Source organism: Corythoichthys intestinalis, chromosome 15, assembly GCF_030265065.1.
Source record: "Corythoichthys intestinalis isolate RoL2023-P3 chromosome 15, ASM3026506v1, whole genome shotgun sequence".
Lineage (NCBI taxonomy): Eukaryota > Metazoa > Chordata > Actinopteri > Syngnathiformes > Syngnathidae > Corythoichthys > Corythoichthys intestinalis.
In genome coordinates this window covers 40,926,713-40,950,027 of record NC_080409.1, presented here as the reverse complement: position 1 = coordinate 40,950,027, position 23,315 = coordinate 40,926,713, and the positions used below count along the sequence as shown (strand labels likewise).

General features: G+C 39.9%; 1 protein-coding gene across 1 annotated transcript in view; it reads left to right on the top strand.

The window, feature by feature from the left end:
• bmp4 (bone morphogenetic protein 4) overlaps positions 1-23,034 on the top strand; it is a 46,259-nt gene extending 23,225 nt beyond the window's left edge. Inside the window, exons 3-4 of the mRNA XM_057859413.1 lie at positions 631-998; positions 20,765-23,034. Of these exons, the coding sequence (XP_057715396.1) occupies positions 638-998; positions 20,765-21,612 (1,209 nt within the window). The 5' untranslated portion in view covers positions 631-637 and the 3' untranslated portion in view covers positions 21,613-23,034. The remainder of the gene's footprint in view (positions 1-630; positions 999-20,764) is intronic.
• The last annotated feature ends 281 nt before the right edge of the window (positions 23,035-23,315 follow it).

Here is a 23,315-nt window from a genome sequence, read left to right as displayed (position 1 = left end):
GCGACCCTTGTTATTATATTACCATGTTTCACCCATAAAATCTCCAAAAAATCCTGGCCATTTACAGCTGTGTCTTGACACTCAGTGATACATGCTACATGGAGTTTTTGGATCAAAACATGGTAAGTACGCGATAATATCTCTGTAATGTCATGGCGTCTGTAATTCTGCCCTCGCGTGCTCTCACCTCCAGATAAGGTTTTGCTGTTTAATTTTTTTTTTTTAATCATTTTTTTTAAATGCCCTCAAAATTTTTCCTTCCCAGAAAATTGAAATTCTAAGCTTTCCAATCATGTATCACACATGCATATCGGACAATTTTGAAAGTTTGCCAAATTGGGGGTCTCAGAGCGGAACTTCAAGTCACCTGATTGTGTTCCGCCATAAATAAATTTGTGTATGTGCTTCATATTAAAAAAGTTACAATTGGCAAGAGAATGGCCTGAAATCCGACTTGGTCATAGCTTTGAAGTCTGTCACCAAATACCAAATGCAAGTGATCTAAGAGGGTCATCTTTACTGTAAACAAGCAAGACCAGATCATTAAAAGCAATTAGCGGCTGGCTATGAAGTCTTGTCTCCTGGCAGTTCAAAGTTACATTTCTATTCTTCTAACCTGTGTTCCGTCAGAGACATCATGATTCCTGGTAATCGAATGCTGATGGTCCTTTTCATATGCCAAGTCCTGCTGGGAGAGAGCAACCATGCCAGTTTAATACCTGAAGAAGGAAAAAAGAAAGTGCCTGGCCTGCAGGGTCGTTCGGACGCTCAGAGCCATGAACTGCTGCGGGACTTTGAGGCCACCCTGCTGCACATGTTCGGCCTCAAGAGGCGGCCCAGGCCCAGCCGCTCGACCGCCGTGCCACGTTACCTGTTGGACCTGTACCGGTCGCAGTCCGGGGAGGGAGAGGAGACCGGGGACGATGGCCAAATCGTCTTTGAGTACCCGGAAAGGTCGGCCAGCCGAGCCAACACTGTGAGGGGCTTCCACCATGAAGGTAAGGATGGGGAAAAAAATCAAAGATGGGAGTGGAATGTGTAGGAGGGAGTTGGGATTTCCTCAGAGTTGGATAGCACTGCAGCGCATAAAGGGAGTAATAAAAAAAAAGGAAAAATATAAATAAAGAAAAAAAATTTTGAAGATGACGGCTCCACCCATCTCACTAGAACCAAAGATATTTTTAGGATGTGGTCACCAAATGTTGCCTGATGAGCTGCAAAAACCTGATAGAAAAATTCTCAAGAGCCTCCCCACTCTTGAATGGTCAGTTAATCGAGAATGAGTTAAGGGGCGGTTCCACGAATACAATGTTCTATTCCAGAGCAGCAATGCTCTGACGCCAAAAAGTTTGAAAGGGACTGGGCGTGGTATATCATGCTACTTTGGTGTATTCACAAGTACTGGCATAAAGATAATAAAGAAATGATACATGCTTAAAAGTTCACTGAGCTTTGGGACATCTGAAAAGAGGCTTCCAAACTTCTCCCTGCTCAGCCTAAATGATAACATGGTTTGAGTGTAACTATAGTTCGCAAACGACATTATAATTTCCACATTCCTGAAAACTGTCAGACTACTTTTCACAACTGCTATAGTATTCCATTCCTCTTTAAAGTGATCAAAGCTGGGGCTTTATTGTGCAACAATGAAAAATAGTAGAGACGTGACCCAACTGAACACTTTTGACCAAAAATAGGTAAAATTGCATTTTCGGTTTTCGGTTAAAAGGCCGAAAGTTTACCACCGAAAAGTGTGTAGAACCTTAGTCCCCTTGCGATGACGTAGTCAAAACACGGTGAGCTAACACTTCTGGCTCACTGCCAACATGTACGTGGTGGAAGTATTTTGAGGTATCGAAAGAAATGAAGGAAAATAAAAAACATTTGCTTTATTGCTGCTACACGCTCATTCTGAAGTTGCTTTGCCATAGACTTAATAATGGGGCGCGGGGCCGATAAGGGGCCTGCGTTGTTGGCAAGGCCGTCAAAGCACACCGAGTGGAATCACAGATAAATAGTAGCGCTGGGAATCTTTGGGCACCTAACGATTCGATTACGATTACGATTCAGAGGCTCCGATTCGATTATAAAACGATTATTGCAGCACCCCCCTCTTTTTTTTTTTTAATTTTATATTTATTTTTTATTTTTTTATGTTTTGTACATTAGTTCCAAAATTGTTCAAAATTACTCTCAGGCTAAACCAAACTACTATTTCAGTATCAAGTTAACATATAGCAGTAAACAAATATACAAAAATAACAGTAAATAAAAAACTCCAGTCCCCATCCTGCATCAGCAGCTTTAAACTACATTCAATTGATTTAATGTTGTGAATCAACCGTTAAAGTTGTTAAAATTGCTCCCGTTATTCCATAATTTCCCTTTTGTCTACTTTCGACATGTGAAAGTTTTAAAACTATTTTAAAGATAGATTCAAGTCAATATTTTACCGATTTAGGAGTATTTTAGATAAAAAGTTAATTAGGTTTGCTTGGAAGGTTTGCTACAACAGCCTTGCAAGGAAGTGTACTGCTTTAAGATGGCGGCCGTTTACTAACGCCCGCATCTAGCTTTTTGTAGATATGGCTGCTAACGCTACCGAATCTATATTGCATCTAGTCCTATATAAATGATATCTACCATAACATTATGTGGATGTACTTTGTAGCAGCTTTTCGGCAGCAGTCAGGTATGTTGTTGTGTTTTTTTTTATCTCGTGGCATGAGTTGAGCTAGACCCGTGAGTTGAGCATTGGCATTACCCGAGGGGCCGGGTAATGAGAAGCATGATGTTTAGCTACTCTCGCTTCGTTCCACATTGCGTCCCGAAGACTGCACGGCGCGCTGAGTGTGTTGTACTTCCGCTTTACTTGCATATTTCAATAATCGGAATTTCGATGTTTGTGAATCGTTCTCGAATCTTCCACGGCCGGATCGCGAATAATCTAAGAATCGGAAATTTTGCACACCTCTAATAAATAGCTTTTTTTCGTTGAAAATTCTTGGGAAAAAATGCTTAAATACCCGAATTCTTTATAGATATGGACGTAAAACAGTCTTGATTCTAGGTTAAAAGCAAAATAAAACCGTATAGTAAGCATTTATTTCACGTAAATATGTCAAAGTATGTTCGTGAATGTAGCTAGCGGCCGCCTGATGTAAACAGAACTTTTCCGGTGAACATTCTTAATAATAATAATAATAATAATAATACATTTGTACAGCGCTTTTTTCCAATGCTCAAAGACACTTTACAGTAGGAACAAAAAAAAAAAAAATTTCCTCAGTGTTTTATGTACAGTGATCCCTCATTTTACCTTGGTTAATGGGAACCAGAACCCACCGCGATTAGTGAAAAACTGTGAAGTGCTCCCGCCCCCACCGCACAATATTTTTTGTGTGTGTGTTCAATGTATTCATTCAGATTTAGCATTGTAAAGAGATACATGTATGACATGTTTTTTTCAATTTTTTTTCACCAAAGTATACCGTAATTTCCTGAATATAGCGCGCACTTTTTTTCCCCAAAATCAACTTGTAAAATCATGGTGCGCATTATAAATAGGTACATGGATAGAGACAGAAATATATATATATATTTATATATATACAGTGGGGAGAACAAGTATTTGATACACTGCCAATGGGTTTTCCCATTGTATCAAAGTGTATCAAATACTTGTTCTCCCCATTGTATATATATAAACCGATTTTTTTTTTGACACGGCCACGTTGTGTTGAAGAAACGTATGCGGCGATCCGTTGCCGACCATTACGGTACGTGACGTCACCATTTTGTTTCTGTAATACTTCACTCTGAACGGCCGAATGATTTCGTCTGTGTTAAATTCTGCTTTTTTCACTCTTCATAAAGCACAGAATTTAGTTTCTTGAACTCATTTGAGTCAACGTTTATTGCAGCTTCGCAACTCAAAGTGTGTGTGTCCGTCAACTATATTTGTCCCTCAGGAAACTCAAACCCCAAATAACAATAGTTCCTATTGTTACTGTCGTGTCGACAGTCAGCAATGAGCTCTCTCAGATTGCGACTTACGTTCTCACTTTCATTTTACCGTATCAATCGATGAAAAAACATTTATTCACCATGATGAAACGAGCAAGTTATACAGCAGCCTTTAAAAGAATCTGTTTTGTTTTCTCCTAGATTCTGGTAAGTTGGAGAAGTTGTCAAATCATATCATTACCGTAAATATTGTCAGTTTATGATAATGTTTTGAACTACCAATATGCTATGCTTGTGCTGTGTTTCACCAGTCAGTAAAATGACATTTCTGTATCTGTACACAAGCTCTGTTTTCTTGTATTCTTCTATTTATTGATGCTAAAACTAGCTTGCGCGTTATAAACGGGTACAATAATTTTCCCTAGATTTTACAAGTAAATGTGGGGTGCGCATTATACACAGGTGCGCCTTATATTCGGGAAATTACGGTAATTAAAAAAAAAATTTTTAAAAAGCACTTCCAATGGAATAATAATGATAAATTTTGAACATGTTACTGTCCCACCGAATAATTTTTAAACAAGAATAAAGTAGAAAAATGCTTATCTTTAAAAATGTTTCATTGAGTGAGTCCACTCAAATCCGCTCATGCTGCCCACTTACACACAATGAGTTGCCACAGCAACTGTTTAACAAGCTAAACGATGATTGACGCATGCAGCGCTTCGAAGCATCTCTGGCAAGATCAAACCTTAATGTCTGTCAATCATTGTTGACCAGTCAACTTTATTAAGCAACTCCAGTGCACTGCCAGAACCAAAAAAGCAGCAGGAGAAAGAGTGACACTACGTGATCGGATCGGGACAGCTCATCTGTATTTATCTTTTCATTGAAAAAAAATTCGCGATGGACCGAGGGCGCGAAGCTTGAAACGCGAAGTAGCGAGAGATCACTGTAATCACTATAATGACGGTTTTATTTTCAGAATTTGATATTACAAAAGTAGCAGGTTGTACAGTCATTTAGCAATGCTAAATTAAAATATATTGGGAAAAAACAGGTTTTCATTTTAACATGAAAAACGAAGCAGGGAAAGGTATTTTTCATTGCACAGCAAATAGATTTGTTCTCGCATTCAGTCAGTGAAAAATAATCATCTAATTGTAAGAATTAACAGATTTATTTAGTATTATAAGACAGTTTGTTGAAGTTATGCATGAGTGCCGCCTAAAATATGTGAAAACGATTAAGACCTAGTCTGGCTTTCATTTAAATTTAAATGTGAGAGTCACCAAACGTTGGCTGACGAGCTGTGAAAATCTGCTCAAAAAACTCTCATGAGCCTCATTGGGCTAAAGGAGTTTGGTTAACAGCTTAAGCAAAAAGCATACCTTCATATTACCGACGTCTACGTCTGACCACATCCTGTATGGAGCAACTCGGAAAACTGGACTGCAACTCTCCACTTCATGTGGAGATGGGCTGCCTTTTTTTCTTCTTGGAGAAAAAAGGGACTCAACATGCAATTATCTTTAATGCTACTCTGCCGAGTTCTAAATAAAGATGCCCAATGCTAACAATGTGGGTGCCCCAAAGCAGAGAGATGGAAAAAAGTGTTTCAGAGGACTATACGGCGCAGGGGGACGGAACGTAGTTGCGGTGACCAAGGCTGGAGGTTTTCGATTAATGTTGAAGGAACTTGTGGTTGACTGATCTGCTGGTGGTAAACTGTGGTTGGAAATCATTAAACGAGTCGGATAAATCCTTAAAGTGCCTGTGACACGAAAAAGCATGTTTATTTCATAATACACGCGGTATTTTATGCCCCTGAATGATATGGGCCGCTTGGATGTGTGTGGAAGCGATCGCTATTTTTATTTAGTTTTTTTAATCCCGCGCCATGAAAATGAGTGACTTCCGGCTTCAGTCTTGCATTGAGGAGGAGGGTGTTGTGACGTGTACGGTAGAAGACGTCCTCTTCACGCTACAGTGTACTGTTGTGTATGAGGACGAAGGATTCAGCTGATTTTGCGGATTAATACGTTTATTTTTCGCATCACGCCAGCCAAACGGCTGCAGAAAAATCATTCTGTATGAGGGAGAGGCGTATGCGCCTTTTTGGAGTTTCAAAAGGTTCCCATTCACCGTGGATATTTACTGTGGGACCATTGGACTTAGGAGGAAGTGAGTAAACATCTTGTTTTGTATTATGTCAAATACAAATACAGCGATTACAAAGTAAACACTACAAACTTTCTTTAAATGAAGGACTACTTACGTTTGATCATTGATAGGCATGTAAAAAGCTCTCCTAATGCTCATTAGCAGCAGCACGTTAGCTGCACAACAACTCCAGCCACCCTCCTCCGGGGAACGAACTGTAAATTGTTCTCCGCCGGGCGGTTTGCCAATCCGCGATGACAATCGACAACCGGGTCGTCATGTCAAATAATCCAGGATAGTTATGTGTGATTTTCCGCTTCGAAGACTTTGAAACATCACTCGGTTCGGGTTAGCATGTCGGCTAGCTGTCACGCCTTCTGGTTTGCTTACATTCTCCGAAGCCGGGGAAGGGAAATGACATATGTCCGATTTAGGTGTCATAAAATATCGTTCGGGAGGTGCGACAGTAAAGGTGAAGTCGACAGTTTTGACCATTATGGAGTAATTTTGCCATGTCGTCCTGAATAAATGCATTTTTATTATTTCATATTCCATTCAGCACAAGACTGTTATTTGTCATGACCATGCCATTTATTTAGCAATTGGGGAAAATACTTGGATAAAAAGAATATCCTGTAAAAATATTGAAGTAAAGAGACAGAAACAATGACATTTTGCCGCTCTCTTCGCCGCGTTTTCCTCGTTGTGAATAGTTCCCCCTCGACAGGCTGACTGGTCCTTCTCAAGCCATTTATATAGCTATTGGGGAAAAATACTTGGATAAAAAGAATATCCTGTAAAAATATTGGAGTAGAGAGACCAAAACAATGACATTTTGCGGCTCCCTTCGTCGCGTTTTCCTCGTTCTGAATAATTCCCCCTCAATGGGCTGAATAGTAAAACCGATGAAGCCCTAAAGCCCTATAATGGTAGGCGTGGCTAACCGGCAGATTAAAAGACTAATTTCTCGTCATCTGTGCTTTGCTAAATTGTTGTATATAGTCGAATCGTTTCAAAATATGATTCTAATTCACATAATAATGCCATTTAAGACATTTTTTCTCGTGTCATATGCTCTTTAAGGGTCAAGGAACGAATGACCCAGAGGGGAATCAAGTATGCTGAACTCGGAAACCTTTGTTACAGATCTTATGAAATCAGCGAAAATTTGTGCGCTCTGCAATGGAAAACGATTTGATATATGGCGGAAAACATTCAGGTGACTTGAAGTTCCGCTCTGAGACCCCCAATTTGGCCAACTTTCAAAATTGTCCGATGTGTGATACATCATTGGAAAGCTTAAAATCTCCATTTTCTGGGGGAAGACAATTTTGAACAGGAAGGCATTTTAAAAAAAAAAAAGTTTTACAAACAGCAAAACCCCTAGGTGAGAGCATGACAGAGCATAATTAAAGACACCATGATTTTAACGAGATATTATCGCGTTCTTACCTCTTTTCGATCCAAAAACTCTATGTAGCATGTATCACCGAGTGTCAAGACACAGCTGTGAATGGCCATCGCTGGATTTTGGGGGGATTTTATGGGTGAAACATGGTAATATAACAAGGGTCGCGATGCAGAAATCGCAGACATCAACGAGTGGTCGGGATTTTCTTTTTCATATATTTACCCTTTAAAACTTTTGTTTCCCAATTTTTCTTTGTTTCGATCGATTATTTATCATCTAAAATATCGGTGAAAATGCGACAGTCACAAAAAAAAAAATACAGTGACGCGTTAGTTACGAGGTAGATATCCGTTACTAATTTACAGACACTAATTTTTTTTTCATTGTGACGTAATTTGTTTAAAAGTTTAAAATAAGTGAGTGAATAATTTTTATAGGCTGTTTTTTTTTTCAAACTGAATATTAGACATCAATGATTCTAAGCTAAAAAAATGACAGACATTACGAATAATACATAAAATTACTTAGCTTCTTTTTATGGCTGGTTTGACACAAAAGCTGTTGTGCGATGTCTGTAAACGGGGGTTTGTATGGATTGTATGCAAGGGCCGGAGGAGGGACGGGCTGCGCTGGCCCGCTCCCCCCTCCTCCAATTGTCTGGGGAAGGGCCGTGGCCCTGGGGCGGCTCCTTCGCGGCATTTTCACTCTTCTGTAGGACTATCACATGTCTGATGGGATTCACGCGTGACTAGGTGCAGTTAGACACACTCAAGTATTAAAACTTGATGCCAGGATTAGCGATCAGGCAGCATAGATAGGATGACATAGGATGCCAAGATACTCACACTCACAAGGGATTCACACAAATACTTGATTCTATATCACACGTGGCTGATTTGTGTACACTCTACCCCTCGCAATCACTTATATTTCTGGACCCCCCCCCCCCCCCCCCCCCTTATGTGGTGTCAACTGGAAACACAACCAGCTAAAGATAGAACTATCATATATACAGTGTATAACAAAAGTGAGTACACCCCTCGCATTTCTGTAGATATTTAAGTATATCTTTTCATGGGACACCACTGACAAAATGACACATTGACACAATGAAAAGTACTCTGTGTGCAGCTTATATAATAGTTAATTTATTTTTTATTTTATTTATTTGCGGTGTTTCTTGTGTACCGTCTTCAGAAGAGGCTTCCTCCTGGGGTGACAACCATGCAAACCAATTTGATGTAGAGTGTGGCATGTGATCTGAGCACTAATTGGCTGACCCCCCACCTCTTCAATCTCTGCAGCAATGATGACAGCACTCCTGTAACGAGTCACATGACATTTTGGAGGGAAAATGACAAGCAGTACTCAATTTGGACATTAGGGATGTACTTTTTTTCAAAGGGGTGTACTCACTTTTGTTGCCAGGGGTTTAGATATTAATGGCTATATTTTGAGTTATTTTGAGGGGAAAATAAATTAGGTCTATTATATAAGATGCACATAGACTACTTTTTATTGTGTCAAAGTGTCATTTTGTCAGTGTTGTCCCATGAAAAGTTATACTTAAATATCTGCAGAAAAGGGAGGAGTGTACTCACTTTTGTGATACACTGTATATAGTTAGTGTAGCCGTTCATTGTATTTATTGTTGTTGTTTGTGCTTCTTCTGTCTCTCTCTCTTTTCTTTTGTCCTCCAATAACTCCTTCCTGTTCGCTGCTTTTTCCTAATAAACGAGGCACGTTGAATGATCTCAATTGGACTATGTCATACTCCCATTTGATATATTAAAACTGTTCAGACCAATCGAACATTGAGATTTCCATCCTCCGTGTCAATCAGCTGAACAGCACAGGTAAAAAAGAAAAAAAAAGAATTGACACATATATAGCCTAAAATTACACAGAAGTGACCCAATATTAACTATTTGCCTTCTATTGATAATGATAGACCAATGGCGTACCGCAAGCAACACCTCACTTTTGCTCATTAATATTCATGACGTTAGCAATTGTTGCTAGGCGGGTCAATCTACCGTTTGTGCCTAATAGTAAATGCATGGAAATAGTGTACGAACGAGATATTTGCTGAGCTAAACCTACCAATTATGTCCGAAAATGATGTCTCTGTTGCCAAATTCACTGGTAAAGATGTGGAAGAACATACAAGATGGCTTGAGTGTCGAGAGCTGAAACTGAGCCGAGCCGACCTAAGCCTAGCCTTAGGTTTTTTATCGACACTTTTTTCTTACGCAACTGACAATGACATTCTCCTGTTTCAAAAATCTACCCTTTACCACCATATGCCCTGTATTTCTTATATATTGTATCCTCTGGTTGTCTTACATCTCTGACTGTTCTTTGGGGTAATTTAGATTGCTATTTTTGTGTAGCGATTGCAAATGCTACAAATAACAAATCTTAATTCTATAATTTATTTACATTTCCCCCTTACTAAAGTTGTTTTTAAAACAGAAAAGTAACAACAGTTTAGTGAAGGTGAATGGCTTCACCTTGCTGGCGTTAAACTGGTCTTTTGACGTCCGCATAAGTTGATCCATTCTTCACAAAAACCCCTCATATGTCGTAATGTCTAGAGTCGTTTCTACAAGTTCCATAGCAGCAGTGTTTACTCGGTCGGCATGTTATTTTTTGAAAAATTACCGGCAGAAAATAAGCTTTAATAACATGGACTGTATGCGAGGGCGTGTCCATGTTGACCTACTTCCGGGTTAAGATGGTGGCGTACGGTCTAAAAATAGCATTTGCGCGGTACGCTATTCGCCAACACTGGAAAGAGTGGCTGTGAATTTGAGACAGCGAGAACCAAAAGTGGTATTGGCAATGTGGCAAAATGGATTTTGCCATGTAGCATTTTTTTCATGCCATGTGGCAAAATGGATTTTGCCATGTGGCATTTTTTTTTTTTTTTGCCATGTGGAATTTTTTTGCCATGTGGCATTTTTTTTTTTTTTTTTTGCCATGTGGCATTTTTTTTGCCATGTGGCAAAATGGATTTTGCCATGTGGCATTTTTTTCTTTGCCATGTGGCAAAATGGAATTTGCATTGTGGCATTTTTTTTGCCATGTGGCAAAATGGATTTTGCCATGTGGCATTTTTTTTCTTTGCCATGTGGCAAAATGGATTTTGCATTGTGGCATTTTTTCTTTGCCATGTGGCAATTTTTTATTGCCGTGTTTCATTTTTTTGGGACGTGCATAGCCATCAATGGCATAGCTAGACTTGGGTGTCCGTTGAATGTCAATGCGCTGTAATGTTAAGTGGATGGCCAAAAATCACGTTTTGCTGCCATTCAAAATGAATGGAAAATTTGGACGTGCATAGCATGGACATGCATTGCCTGCCAAACTGCCATATAACCCCAGAAACTGCCATATAACCCCCCGAAAAATGCCACAATCCAAAATGAATTTTGCCACATACCCAAAAAAATCCCACATGGCACATGCCACGTGGCAAAAAAATGCCACATAGCAAAAAATACCACATGACAAAATTCATTTTGCCACATGGCAAAGAAAAAATGCCACATGGCAAAAAAAAAATGCCACATGGCCAAATCAATTTTGCCACATGGCAAGAACATGCCACACGGCAAGAAAAATGCCACATGGCAAAATGAAATTTTGCCACATGGCAAGAACATGCCACACGGCAAGAAAAATGCCACATGGCGAAATCCATTTTGCCACATGGAAAAAAAAATGCCACATAGCAAAATCCTTTTTGCCACATGGCAAATACCACTTTTGGTTCTTGGCCCTGCTGCATATTCTAGTGCCGTTACCTACAACTATTTGTGATACAACATACTGTAGAAAAGAAACAATCTGGTCTTTTTGTTGTTGCATGTGACAAATAGCAAGACACACAGTATGCAAGAAAAGTTTCTACATCCCTGTTCATGGCTTTACTCTCGTAATCATTTTTTTAAAGCTCTAAAATATGTTAATCATATGTTTTGAGTCTTTTGAGTGGGAGCGCTCACTTCCAGGTCTGTCATTGCGCAATAGACTTGACGTTTCACTCCTTCATTCATCAACTAAAGTGAATATCCGACTTAGCCGACTGAAATCAATAAATAAATGAATAAACAGTTGTGCGGCGTTAATCAGAAACACAGCGGGTTTTAATAATAAGAACCACCTGGGCTAGATGAGGGTCAGGGTGTGAAATAACAGGGGTGGATTGAGCAGGAAAATTAAGTAGACACAACATTCCTTGCCTACCCCCCCAAGCCCCACCTCAACAATGGCGATTTGGCCAATAATCTGCAGCGCAAGCGAGGACCAGGGAGCCTCCACTGTGTTTATACTGTAGCTGTGGTACGTTAATCACCACCCTCCTCAGGATGCATGTTTCAGCAAAGTGAGATACTTCGGCTTTGGTACAAGAGGTACAGTACAGTGGTACCTAAAGCTGGGCGATCTAGACAAAAAAAAAAAAAAAAAGGATCACAAATGTTTTTCTTATATAGTTTGTTCTCCATTCGTTTCTTTTAACTCGTATTTGTAAGGCATCTACGTTGGAATTATACTCGTATGAAGTAAATTAGCAGCACTGAATATTGTGCCTCTTGCAAACTGCACTTCTCATAGTCAATATTTGAAACAGTATACCCCAAATTACAAAAATACAAAGTCAATAAAATATGAATTAAATGAGTATTTAAAACAATAATACTAAATTGTTCAACCATACAAGAATGAATAAATGTCGCATTTAAATAACTGTTCTGTATTGGAGATATACGTACGGGGTATGAAAAAGTATATGAACCTTTTGGAATTTCTCAAATTCCTGCATAAAATCACCATCAAATGTGATCTGATTGTTGTCAAAATCACACAGATGAAAATAAAAACAGTGTCTGCTTTGACTAAAACCACCCAAACATTTATCGGCTTTCATATTTTAATGAGGATAGTATGCAAACAGTGACAGAAGGGGGGAAAATAAATAAGTGAACCATTATATTTAATATTTTGTGCCCCCCCCCCCCCCCCCCCCCCCCCCCCCCTTGGCAGCAATAACTTCAACCAGACGCTTCCTGTAACTGCAGATGAGTCTGGGTTATCGATCAGGACTAATCTTGGTGCATTCTCCTCAACAAAACTGCTGTAGTTCAGTCAGATACCAGGGATATCTAGCACCAATCACTGTCTTTAGGTTATGCCACAGCATCTCAATGGGGGTTCAAGTCTGGACTTTGACTTGGCCACTCCAGAATGTGTATTTTGTTCTTCTGAAACCATTCTGAAGTTGATTTACTTCTGTTTTGGATCATTGTCTTGTTGCAGCATACATCCTATTTTTCGCTTCAACTCTCTCACAGACGGCATCAGGTTTTCCTGCAAAACACCTTGATAAATTTTGAATTCATTCTTTCATTAATGATTGCAAGTTTTCCAGGCCCCGAGGTAGCAAAACAGCCCCAAATCATGATGCTCCCTCCACCATGCTTCACGGTGGTGATGAGGTGTTGATGGTGGTGAGCTGTTCCATTTGACGTTGCATGTTACTCCCAAACAATTAGAGCTGTCCTGACTAGTCGACGTTGTCGACGTCATCGATGACGTAAATGCGTCGACGGGCAAAACATACCATCGACGGGTAATGACGGGTTAAAAAAAAAATAACATGCGGATAAAGTTTAGAATGGCGGGCGCTCGCGATACAAGCAGTTGTTACTGGCACCCCCAAGGGAGCCGCTGTTATTTCAATGTGACCGGCGTTGTCAGATTGAGCAAAGAGGAAGAAAGTGGGCGAGCGAGCGAGCGAGAGAGTGGGAGCGAGATCGGTGAGTTGGAAAAGTGCGCGGGTAGCACCGAGTTGAGTGGCTGCGTCCCCCACTTTTTTGTTTTGGTCAATAAAAGTATCCATAAAGAGCCATCCGACGCCTCTCTGTTACTATATATTTAATTTTTGTTACTGTGAGTATGTGTGCCTTTCATTCAAAATAATTGTGGTAATATTTCAGTGTGCCCTCTACTTAATCTATTTTCAGGTTAAAACAAACAAAAGTTTAACAGTTTTTCCCATCCCCCAAAAATGCGGAATGCACACCAGAAACAGCATCTGAACTCACACAAATTACTCTGAAAATGGTTGTCTGGCACATTGCAATTCCTTTTAACATTTAGAACAATATAGACAATGACATACCACAAAAAGAGTAAGAATTGTTTTGACTCTTGTTAAAGAGGTGAAGTCACAGTGATTCCGTTTACATTTTGTTGCACTAGTTAATGCCAGCAGCATTTGACATCATTGTTTGTGATTTATTATTGGTATATATGTTATTTATTTATACGTTAGTCAAGAATTTAGGTGTTCCAAAATGTTTTTTGTGAATTAATAAGCTTGAACAAAAATTTTATTATTAAAGTAGTAAAAAAAAAATTTTTTTAAACATTAGATTAGTCGACTAATCGTAAAAATAGTCGGCTGACTAACCAGGAGGAAATTAATCGTTTGGGACAGCTCTACAAACAATTCAACTTTGGTTTCATCAGTCCACAAACTATTTTGCCAAAACTTCTGTGGAGTGTCCAAGTGTCTTTTGCGAACATTAGAGGAGGAACAATGTTTTTTTTTTAGACAGCAGTGGCTTCCTCCGTGGAGTCCCCCCATGAACACTATTCATGGCCATAGTTTTACATTTGGTTGATGTGTGCACAGAGATATTGGACTGTGCCAGTGATTCCTGTCAGTCTTTAGCAATGGCAAATACAATAGCATCGCCAAAACAAAGAAAAAAATATGTGTTTCATACTCCGCAACACTTCCGGAAAAATAGGAAGTACTGTAACCAGTACAGTACTGTAACATGTTTGGAACTTTTGTTCAAATTAAAATGAATGAATGAATGAATGAATGAATGAATGAATGAATGAATGAATGAAAATTCGGGATGGGATCGGGACTCTGTACCGGCAAATTCTCAACATCAGACATCAGGTGACTTGGACTCGACCTTGGGTCCAAATATATGCAATCAGGACATCCTTAGTTGTGATATGACTTGTCAAAAACATGTCGTGAAATGGCGTATTAATAAATTCATCTTTTGAGGGTTAAAAAGGCCAATCAATGGTAATTTTTGTTAGCGCTTGAATGGAGTATTTATTGTATACAGTGTTGTTAATAACGGCATTAGAATATAATGGCTTTACTATCGGCGTTATTTATTTCATTAGTGAGTAATCTAATTAATTACTCTTCTCATCTTGGCAACGCCGTTACCGTTACTGTGGCGGGAAAATCGTGCATTATTATGTGTTACTATGTTGAGTGAATGACGTGAGAAAAGTCTGAGAGAGATGCAAGGGAGTTGTGACGCCGTTGCAAACGCGATGCTAGGTGGCTCCAATAATACCTGACTGTAGCCGATAGCCTACAAACTACGCCCACATGATGCTACGGTAGATATCACATATTATAGAACTACATGCAAATGGCAGACATGGCGGCATTAGCAAAATTTATAAAGAACTAGATGCGTTAGTAAACGGCCGTCATCTTAAAGCAGTAGACTTCTCAGGAAGGCTCTGTTGTAGAGAACCTGCCTAGCGAACCTAGTAACTTTTTATCTAAAATGTTCCTAAATCAGCAAAATCATGATTTAAATCTATCTTTAAACAATGAAACAGTTTTAAAACTTACACAAGTTGAAAGTAGACAGAAGGGAACTAATGCAATGACGGGAGCAATTTTAACAAACATTAAATGACTTCCACACATAGCAAAGGTTACTATCAAGTAGGGGTGTAATAGTACACAAAAATCGCGGTTCGGTACGTACCTCGGTTTTGAGGTCACGGTTCGGTTCATTTTCGGTACAGTAAGAAAACAAAATGCAAAATATAAATGTACTAGTTGTTTATTACACACCTTTGTGCTTTCTACAATAGGAACGTTAGCCTATACAAAGCTAGAATTCTGCTCAAAAAGTAGTGGGTATTTAAAGATAATCCAACAACAATTTGCCTTTCTGACCCGGCGTATTGGTCAGCTTTCTTTCTGAAAAAAAGAAAAAAGAAGTCCTGTGCTAAAGAGAAAATCAATCCCAATGACAAAGATTTTAACATGAATTTTACAAATGAAATGCCTCAATGAATCTTTTTTTTTTTTCTTCTTATGAACGGTTTTCAAAAGCTTTATTGGTGGATATTCTCAAAGCGCCACACAGAAATTAATAAATTGTGTAAGCAGGATGTGTGTTTTATTCTTATTATTTAATTACAGGTGTTTTAGCTCATTTCAATTTATTTTATTTAAATGGGCTATTATTTATTTTATTATGTGTTTATATTTTACAAATGTGATGTAGTATTCATTTATATTGTATATTTTATGTTGTATAACTTTAGTTCCTATATGTGAATATTAGCTCCTACTTGTTTTGTTGTGGTAGGAGGGTTTTGTATTGAACGCGGGGCCGTGTTGGTTATTATTATAGCAGAGAAGACAGTAAATCATCGAATACAGGTCAACTGTGCCCCGATCTACCACTCAAGAGATCTTATAGACTCAAAAAGTGGGTTACGATTGCATATTAGTTTGAAAATCGACCGGATCCACCGTATTTTTACACGAGTGACTTCCGGTCTGCCCGATCCTAACTACCGGTAGTACTATTGACACAGGAGGGTCGCGTTTCGCGTCAAATAATAAACTCCGCCGTTCTTTTCGCGTGCGTCATGTTGAGCCGCTTCTGGGACGCGTCTAACACCCGGCCGCACTGCGACTGGTGTGCATTGGCTGATTGACTTTAACGCCCGTGTTTCACTGCGTTCTCGCGGCGGCCACGATGTCGCGCAGTTGACGTTTCTGGGTTATTCTGTCCTACCGTTTTGGTCCTCATTATATAATAGAGAAGACGGAGTAAATATAATCTACACAAAGAAACTGTAACCCGATTGACTCACAGCCTCGTTTGGTACGCCTCCGTTTCGAACCGAGCACATTGTACCAAAATGGTTCAATGCAAATACATGTACCGTTACACCCTTACTATCTAGTTATTGCAATATCCGCAATACCCCTGTGTGTAGTTAAGTTTAGGGTAAAGAATTGGGCGAGGGCCAATTGTCCTAAAAACCCTTTAAACTTCACATTGTGTCACCTGTTTTTTTTTTGTTTGTTTGTTTTTTCTTTTTGAGAAAAAAAACCATGAAAATTATCACCAGTTACTTTGCAAAGTAACCTATTACTCTTACATTCAGGTAACTGAGTTACTTACGCAATTACTTTTTGGGATAATTTTTAACTGTAATTAATTCCTCTTTTAAAATAAGATTAACAACACTGATTGTGTATTAGCGTTGAGCTAGCGAGAGCGTTCAGAAAACTAAATAAATGTTGTATATTAACGTTCAGTTACTATGTGCAATTTTCCTAGTTATGTACTGTATGTTTAGTGTCACATTAATTTATAATATTAAATTTCTTAGAACAATAGGAAGGTTGTGAGTTTCCTTAGTTTGATTGTGGTAAGTAGTAATATGCCAAAGTTACAATGTGGTCAATGTAAAAACGGTTATTTTTTTAGAGCAGATCTGCTTAGGCTGTTACCGCAAATGCCAGCAAATGAGTTTAAGTTGAAATATAAAGTGGGTTCTGTGTTATTTTTTAAAATTTTATCATACAGTACTGTATGAGTATACATGTAGGGGGGTTATTACTTTACATTCCCTGACTAATACAATGTTTATCCTATTCAACAAAAATATTGAGGTGAATTCTAGGGTGTTGAACGCACCTGACGATAAGCCGCACCCACCAAATTTGACACAAAAACAGCATTTGTTCACAGATAAGCCGCACTGGATTATAAACTGCAGCACTCCTCACAGTATTATGGAATATTTACACCAAAAGATAGTAACCGGTAACACTTTATCTGACAGCGGCACCGTAAGACTGTCATAAGACCAAATGAACCACTATGAAGCTTTGAACCAATGGGCTGAAAAGCTTCATTGCTTCGAGAAGATTCATTTGCCCATCACTGCTCCACCTGCTGTCAACACTGTTGTTGTCCAACATGCCTCCTAGCATACATTGCAGCACTACAGATGTAAATAACAATCAAAATTCATGTTCTTTGCAAATTATTTCTTCACTCACTGTTTCAGTTTCATTTATTGCTAGAGATGGTATTTGGTAACTCTTTATTTGAAAGTGGCCCCATAAAACTGTTATTAGACAATCATAATTAATTAATTATGACATGACACTGTTATGACAATTAATGAATGCTTATACCAGATGGCATTTAGTTTTATCCGTATAATTATCTCACTTTTGAATGGATGTAAAAGATACGAGCTGAACATAAATCGAGATAGTGACATAGTTTGCCGGATGACACTTAATGACAAATCTGTCATAAGCATTCAGTAATGCCCATGATAGTGTCATGTCATAATTATGACGGTCAGAAGACCAAATGAACCATCATTGCTTCAAGAAGCTTCATTTGGACATCACTGCTCCCTGGGAGAGACAGTCAACCTCTGCTGCCACCTGCTGTCAACACTGTTGTTGTCCAACATGCCTCCTAGCATGCATTGCAGCGCTACAGATGAAAAATAACAATCAAAATTCATGTTATGTGCCAATTATTTCTTCAGTTGCTGTTCCAGTTGTTTCATTAATTGCTAGTTATGGTATTTGGCAGAGGTTGCGCTAGACATTTTCGTTGTCTGTCATTTTGACTGACAGGGTCATAAAAATCCGGTCATAGTCTATTTTTACCCGTCACTTAAATTTTCAAAATGATAATGATGACATATTCAATAGTATTTAGTTTTCATTCATTTTTAATTAATATTGTAACGCTTGCTTGGCGGCGAAAAATTAGACACGGAAGTCGTGGTATTTTTCTCCCTTTTTACTCTGCTTACCGCCAACAACTCCGCCCCCAAAGAAAAGGAGGCAACGATATAGACCCCAATCACCAACGTCACACAATGATCTTAATTGTGGTTGTCAGCCCAAAATCTTCTAAATATATATTAAATGCATCTTACCAGATATAAAAAGACTACTACATAGTCTGTGGTGATCGTTTGGTGCCCACATTTCTTGTCGAATTACAGCAGTCCATCTCGCTCTCATCTTCGCGTCTCTCAGAATACGGTAGAACTTCAAGTCTCTCCGTCTATCTTCTCTGTTACAGCAACCAACCGCCACACATGCCTTCACCATTTTGATTATTAATATTAACGAGCAGAAAAACACGCCGTAATAGGAGGCATGTACGTAGCGGTAATGTATAAACATGACGGGCTGACACAATATGGCGGCTCCGGTCAGGGGGGCGGAGTTGTGACGTCATGTGATTGGGGTCTATACACAGGCGGCAATCTTGTCCATCAATTGGATGACGCACTGGCACACCGGGTGCACCAATAAGAACCTCGCGTTGATGTGTCAATCACGGTTCCGCCGCCAAACCCCGGTTACACTACAATATTCTGACAGAATAGCCAACGACGTCATGCATTAAGAGAGACAATAGCTAATTAATATGCTAACTCGCCACCCTGTGGTCTGGGGTGTGAATTGCAACCTGTCAAAATGACTGACGGACTTCAGTTTTTTCCGTCACCGTTTTAAAAAACCGGTCAACGACGGAAATTTTTCGGTTAACGCGACCCCTGGTATTTGGTAACATTTTATTTGATAGTCGTGCCATAAGACTATCATAATTATGACATGCCACTGCCATGAGCAATAATGAATCCTTATGACAGATGTCATTTTTAGTGATGCACGATAATACATTTTTCAACCGATATCGCTAACCGAAAATTTCCTGCCCCTACCACCCGATAACCGATAATGTCACGCCGATAATTCTATTCAAATATGTATGTAAAATGTTAGAGTATACAAAGATCAAATGTTACTGTGCAAAAATGTAATTTAGTGCTATTTTTTTCCACATCAAATGTGAACAAGTAGTAAATTCCAACATCTAAATAATGGCAATGACATTGTGTAATGGTAAGCTTTTGGCAACAATTACTTAGAGACACCCAAGTTGCACAAAAATGCCTTTAAAAGTAAGCCATTCCTAACATATATTACTAAACAGCAAAAAACTCTTGCCTGGCTCTGCCACACTATTCTCCCTGTATTTTTCAAACACTGAGAGAAATAGTCTGGGAACCATCCCATTAACGGCCTTTTCGAGCAGGTACAAAATGAATCGACAAATCAGATTCGTTTATTTGCGTGACGTGTTCTTAACGAGCAACGTCACTCTTGCGCGTCGAAAGTCGTCTCCACAACACAGATGGTCAACGGGATAACCGAGAACATGTTCCAATCCGCGGTAAATTCTGTTTCAAATTACCAAAAACACATCGACACGAGTCATTGTCTGTCTCGCGCTAGCCATGTTGAATAAACTACGCTCTCTTCGTATGTTTACTTCCGCGCGCAAGTCCCTCGTGCTTCTGTCGTCAGTTAATAACGTCACGTCTGCCCGTCGCTGATTGGTCCACTCCGCCGTCTGTTTGCTGTGGCTTGCTCCGCCCTGGAAATTGTATCGGTGGGAATGGTGGCCAGACTCAATAGCTGGAACAGCATTGAGTCTGGTGTACCAGGCAAAAAAACCCCTCCTTAAAACTAGCAGAATTGGACAAAACTGTTGATTGCGCACATTTGGAGGCTAAATCAAGTATATAATTATCGGATTGCATTATCGGTTGAATTTCGTTTTATCTGGATTATCTGTGTGACGTCATAATTGCCATTATCGGCCGATAATTATCGGTGACCGATATTATCGTGCATCTCTAGTCATTTTGTATCATCGGCAAATTATCTCACTTTTGAATAGATTTAAAAGATCCGAGCTGGACATAAATTGAGTTAGTGACATATTTTTCCGGATGACAATGACATCTGTCATAAGCATTCATTAATGCCCTTGATAGCGTTGTAATTATGACAGTCTTATGACGCCGCTCTCAAATAAAGTTATACCTATTAACCCAAATAAATCAACAAATAAGCCGCGCTGGACTATAAGCCGCAGGATACTGAGGGAGGGAAAAAAGTAGCGGCTTATAGTCCGGAATTTACGGTAGTGTAGGTTGATTTCCTATTTGAATAGATTTAGAACCTTGGTAACACAACCAGTTAAACTTAAATTCGTAAACATTGTTCATTTCATTCCTTTTCAGAGCACATGGAAAGGGTGCACGATTTGGATGATGGTGAGGCTCAGCCCTTGCGTTTCCTGTTCAACCTCAGCAGCATACCGGAAGATGAGCTGCTCTCCTCTGCCGAACTGCGCCTCTACCGGCATCAGATGTCCGAAGCGGGCGACGACAACGACAACGCGGGCCTCCAACGGATCAATGTATACGAGGTGCTGAAGGCCCCACGGCCCGGTCAGCTCATCACGCAGCTCCTGGACACGCGGCTGGTGCGGCACAACGCATCACGCTGGGAGAGCTTCGACGTCAGCCCCGCTGTGCTGCGATGGACTCGTGAGCGCCGCCCCAATCACGGGCTGGCCGTGGAGGTCCTACACCTGAACGGGACGCCGCACCGCCGGGGCGAGCACGTCCGCGTCAGCCGCTCGCTCCACCGGGAGCCCGGCGAGGACTGGGAGCAGATACGGCCCCTCTTGGTGACGTTCGGCAACGACGGCAAAGGTCACCCTTTGACCAAGCGGACCAGGCGCAGCCCCAAGCAGCGCGGGCGGAAGCGCAACCGCAACTGCAGGCGCCACGCGCTCTACGTCGACTTTAGCGACGTAGGCTGGAATGACTGGATAGTGGCGCCCCCTGGCTACCAGGCCTACTACTGCCATGGGGAATGCCCCTTCCCTCTGGCAGACCACCTCAACTCCACCAACCATGCCATTGTCCAGACACTGGTGAACTCTGTGAACAACAACATTCCCAAGGCCTGCTGTGTGCCCACGGAGCTGAGCGCCATCTCAATGCTATACCTGGACGAACACGAGAAGGTGGTGCTGAAAAACTACCAGGAAATGGTGGTGGAGGGCTGCGGATGCCGCTGACTGGCGAGCTAACCCAGACTCAGACTAAACAACCCCCGTTAAGATCTTTTCTAAAAAGTTTTTCGCTTGGACCCTTATTTATAACTTTTACATGGAGGTGTACTTTTGTCTCATACTTTTTTGTTCCTTTGATAATATGATCATATATTTTGACAAAAAATATATATATATATTTATATCGACATATAAAAAATAAATTGAGTCCTTATTTTAAACATGGGGAAAAAATGCTGTACAACTTCATCATGTACATTAGATTGTATACAGTATGTTTTTTATTGATGAAAAAGTAAAGACGTAAAAAGAATCTAAAGGAGTTCATTTACTGTTAATTTTTTTTTTTTTTTGCTTTCACCAGCTTTTTCCTACCCAAAGAAACATTTTATGAATTAGAGAAGACCCATTTGACAATGAAAGGAGTGTAATTTTCCAATTGCAGCGGTACCTCGACATACGATCGCTTCGAGACACAATCTTTTCGACATCCGACGTAAAATTTGACTCGCCATTTGTCTCTGCATCCGACAACATGCTCGAAATACGGTGATTTTAGACAGCGCCGCAGTTTCGTTTTCCCGCAAGACGGACGCACGGCGAATTTTCTTGTGAGAGAAATCAACATGGGTTCCAAGAAGGTTAGGTGGTGAAAAAAGGAAAAAGGTGATGTTTACTACTGAAATGAAGATGGAAATGATAGAAAAATATGAGCGTGGTGTGCGCGTCCGGGAACTGTCTCGACAATACGGCCGTAGAACGTCTCTGATCTTGACGGTCCTCCTCCGCCTTCCGTTCGCCAGTCTTTATAAGTTAAGGTGACAATTATTATGGTGGTAACATCGCCAAAGAAATCCCCATCGTCAGATTTTTAATCGTTAACTTCTGAACTTGTGCAACACAACATGCCTACTGTCCGCCGCAGATGACGCCAACAACAACATTAAAAGAGAAAGTAAAATCTCTACCGCATCTATCTCAGTCACATCAGCCATGCGGTGCGTTCAGGTACAGCACGCAAAACACATCCACCACATTAGAACCTGATTCGTTACATTATTACTAGGGTTGTTCCGATCAGGTTTTTTTGCTCCCGATCCGATCCCAATCGTTTTAGTTTGAGTATCTGCCGATCCCGATATTTCCCGATCCGATTGCTTTTTTTGCACCCGATTCAATTCCAATCATTCCCGATTATTTTTCCCGATCATATACATTTTGGCGATGCATTAAGAAAAAAATGAATAAAACTCGGACGAATATATTCATTCAACATACAGTACGTAAGTACTGTATTTGTTTATTATGACAATAAATCCTCAAGATGGCATTGACATTATTAACATTCTTTCTGTGAGAGGGATCCACGGATAGAAAGACTTGTGACTTTGTATATTGTGACTAAATATTGCCATCTAGTGTATTTGTTGAGCTTTCAGTAAGTGATACTGTAGCCATGCCTAAATGCATGATGGGAAGTGGAACCATGACTGTGGGTAGTGCTATCAATTGATATATCTTCTCTGCATTGGGGAATAACATAAGGCGTTAAGAGAACTATCAATTGCTACCTTGCTTCCCGACATTTCTTCCCATGATATTTCTAACCGTAGGGAGAGGGATTGCAAAGCTTTAACTAATTAAAAAAAGGCTCCAAAGGCTATCAAAATTCACTCTACTCATTTTACGCTATGTCTCTATATAGGTAA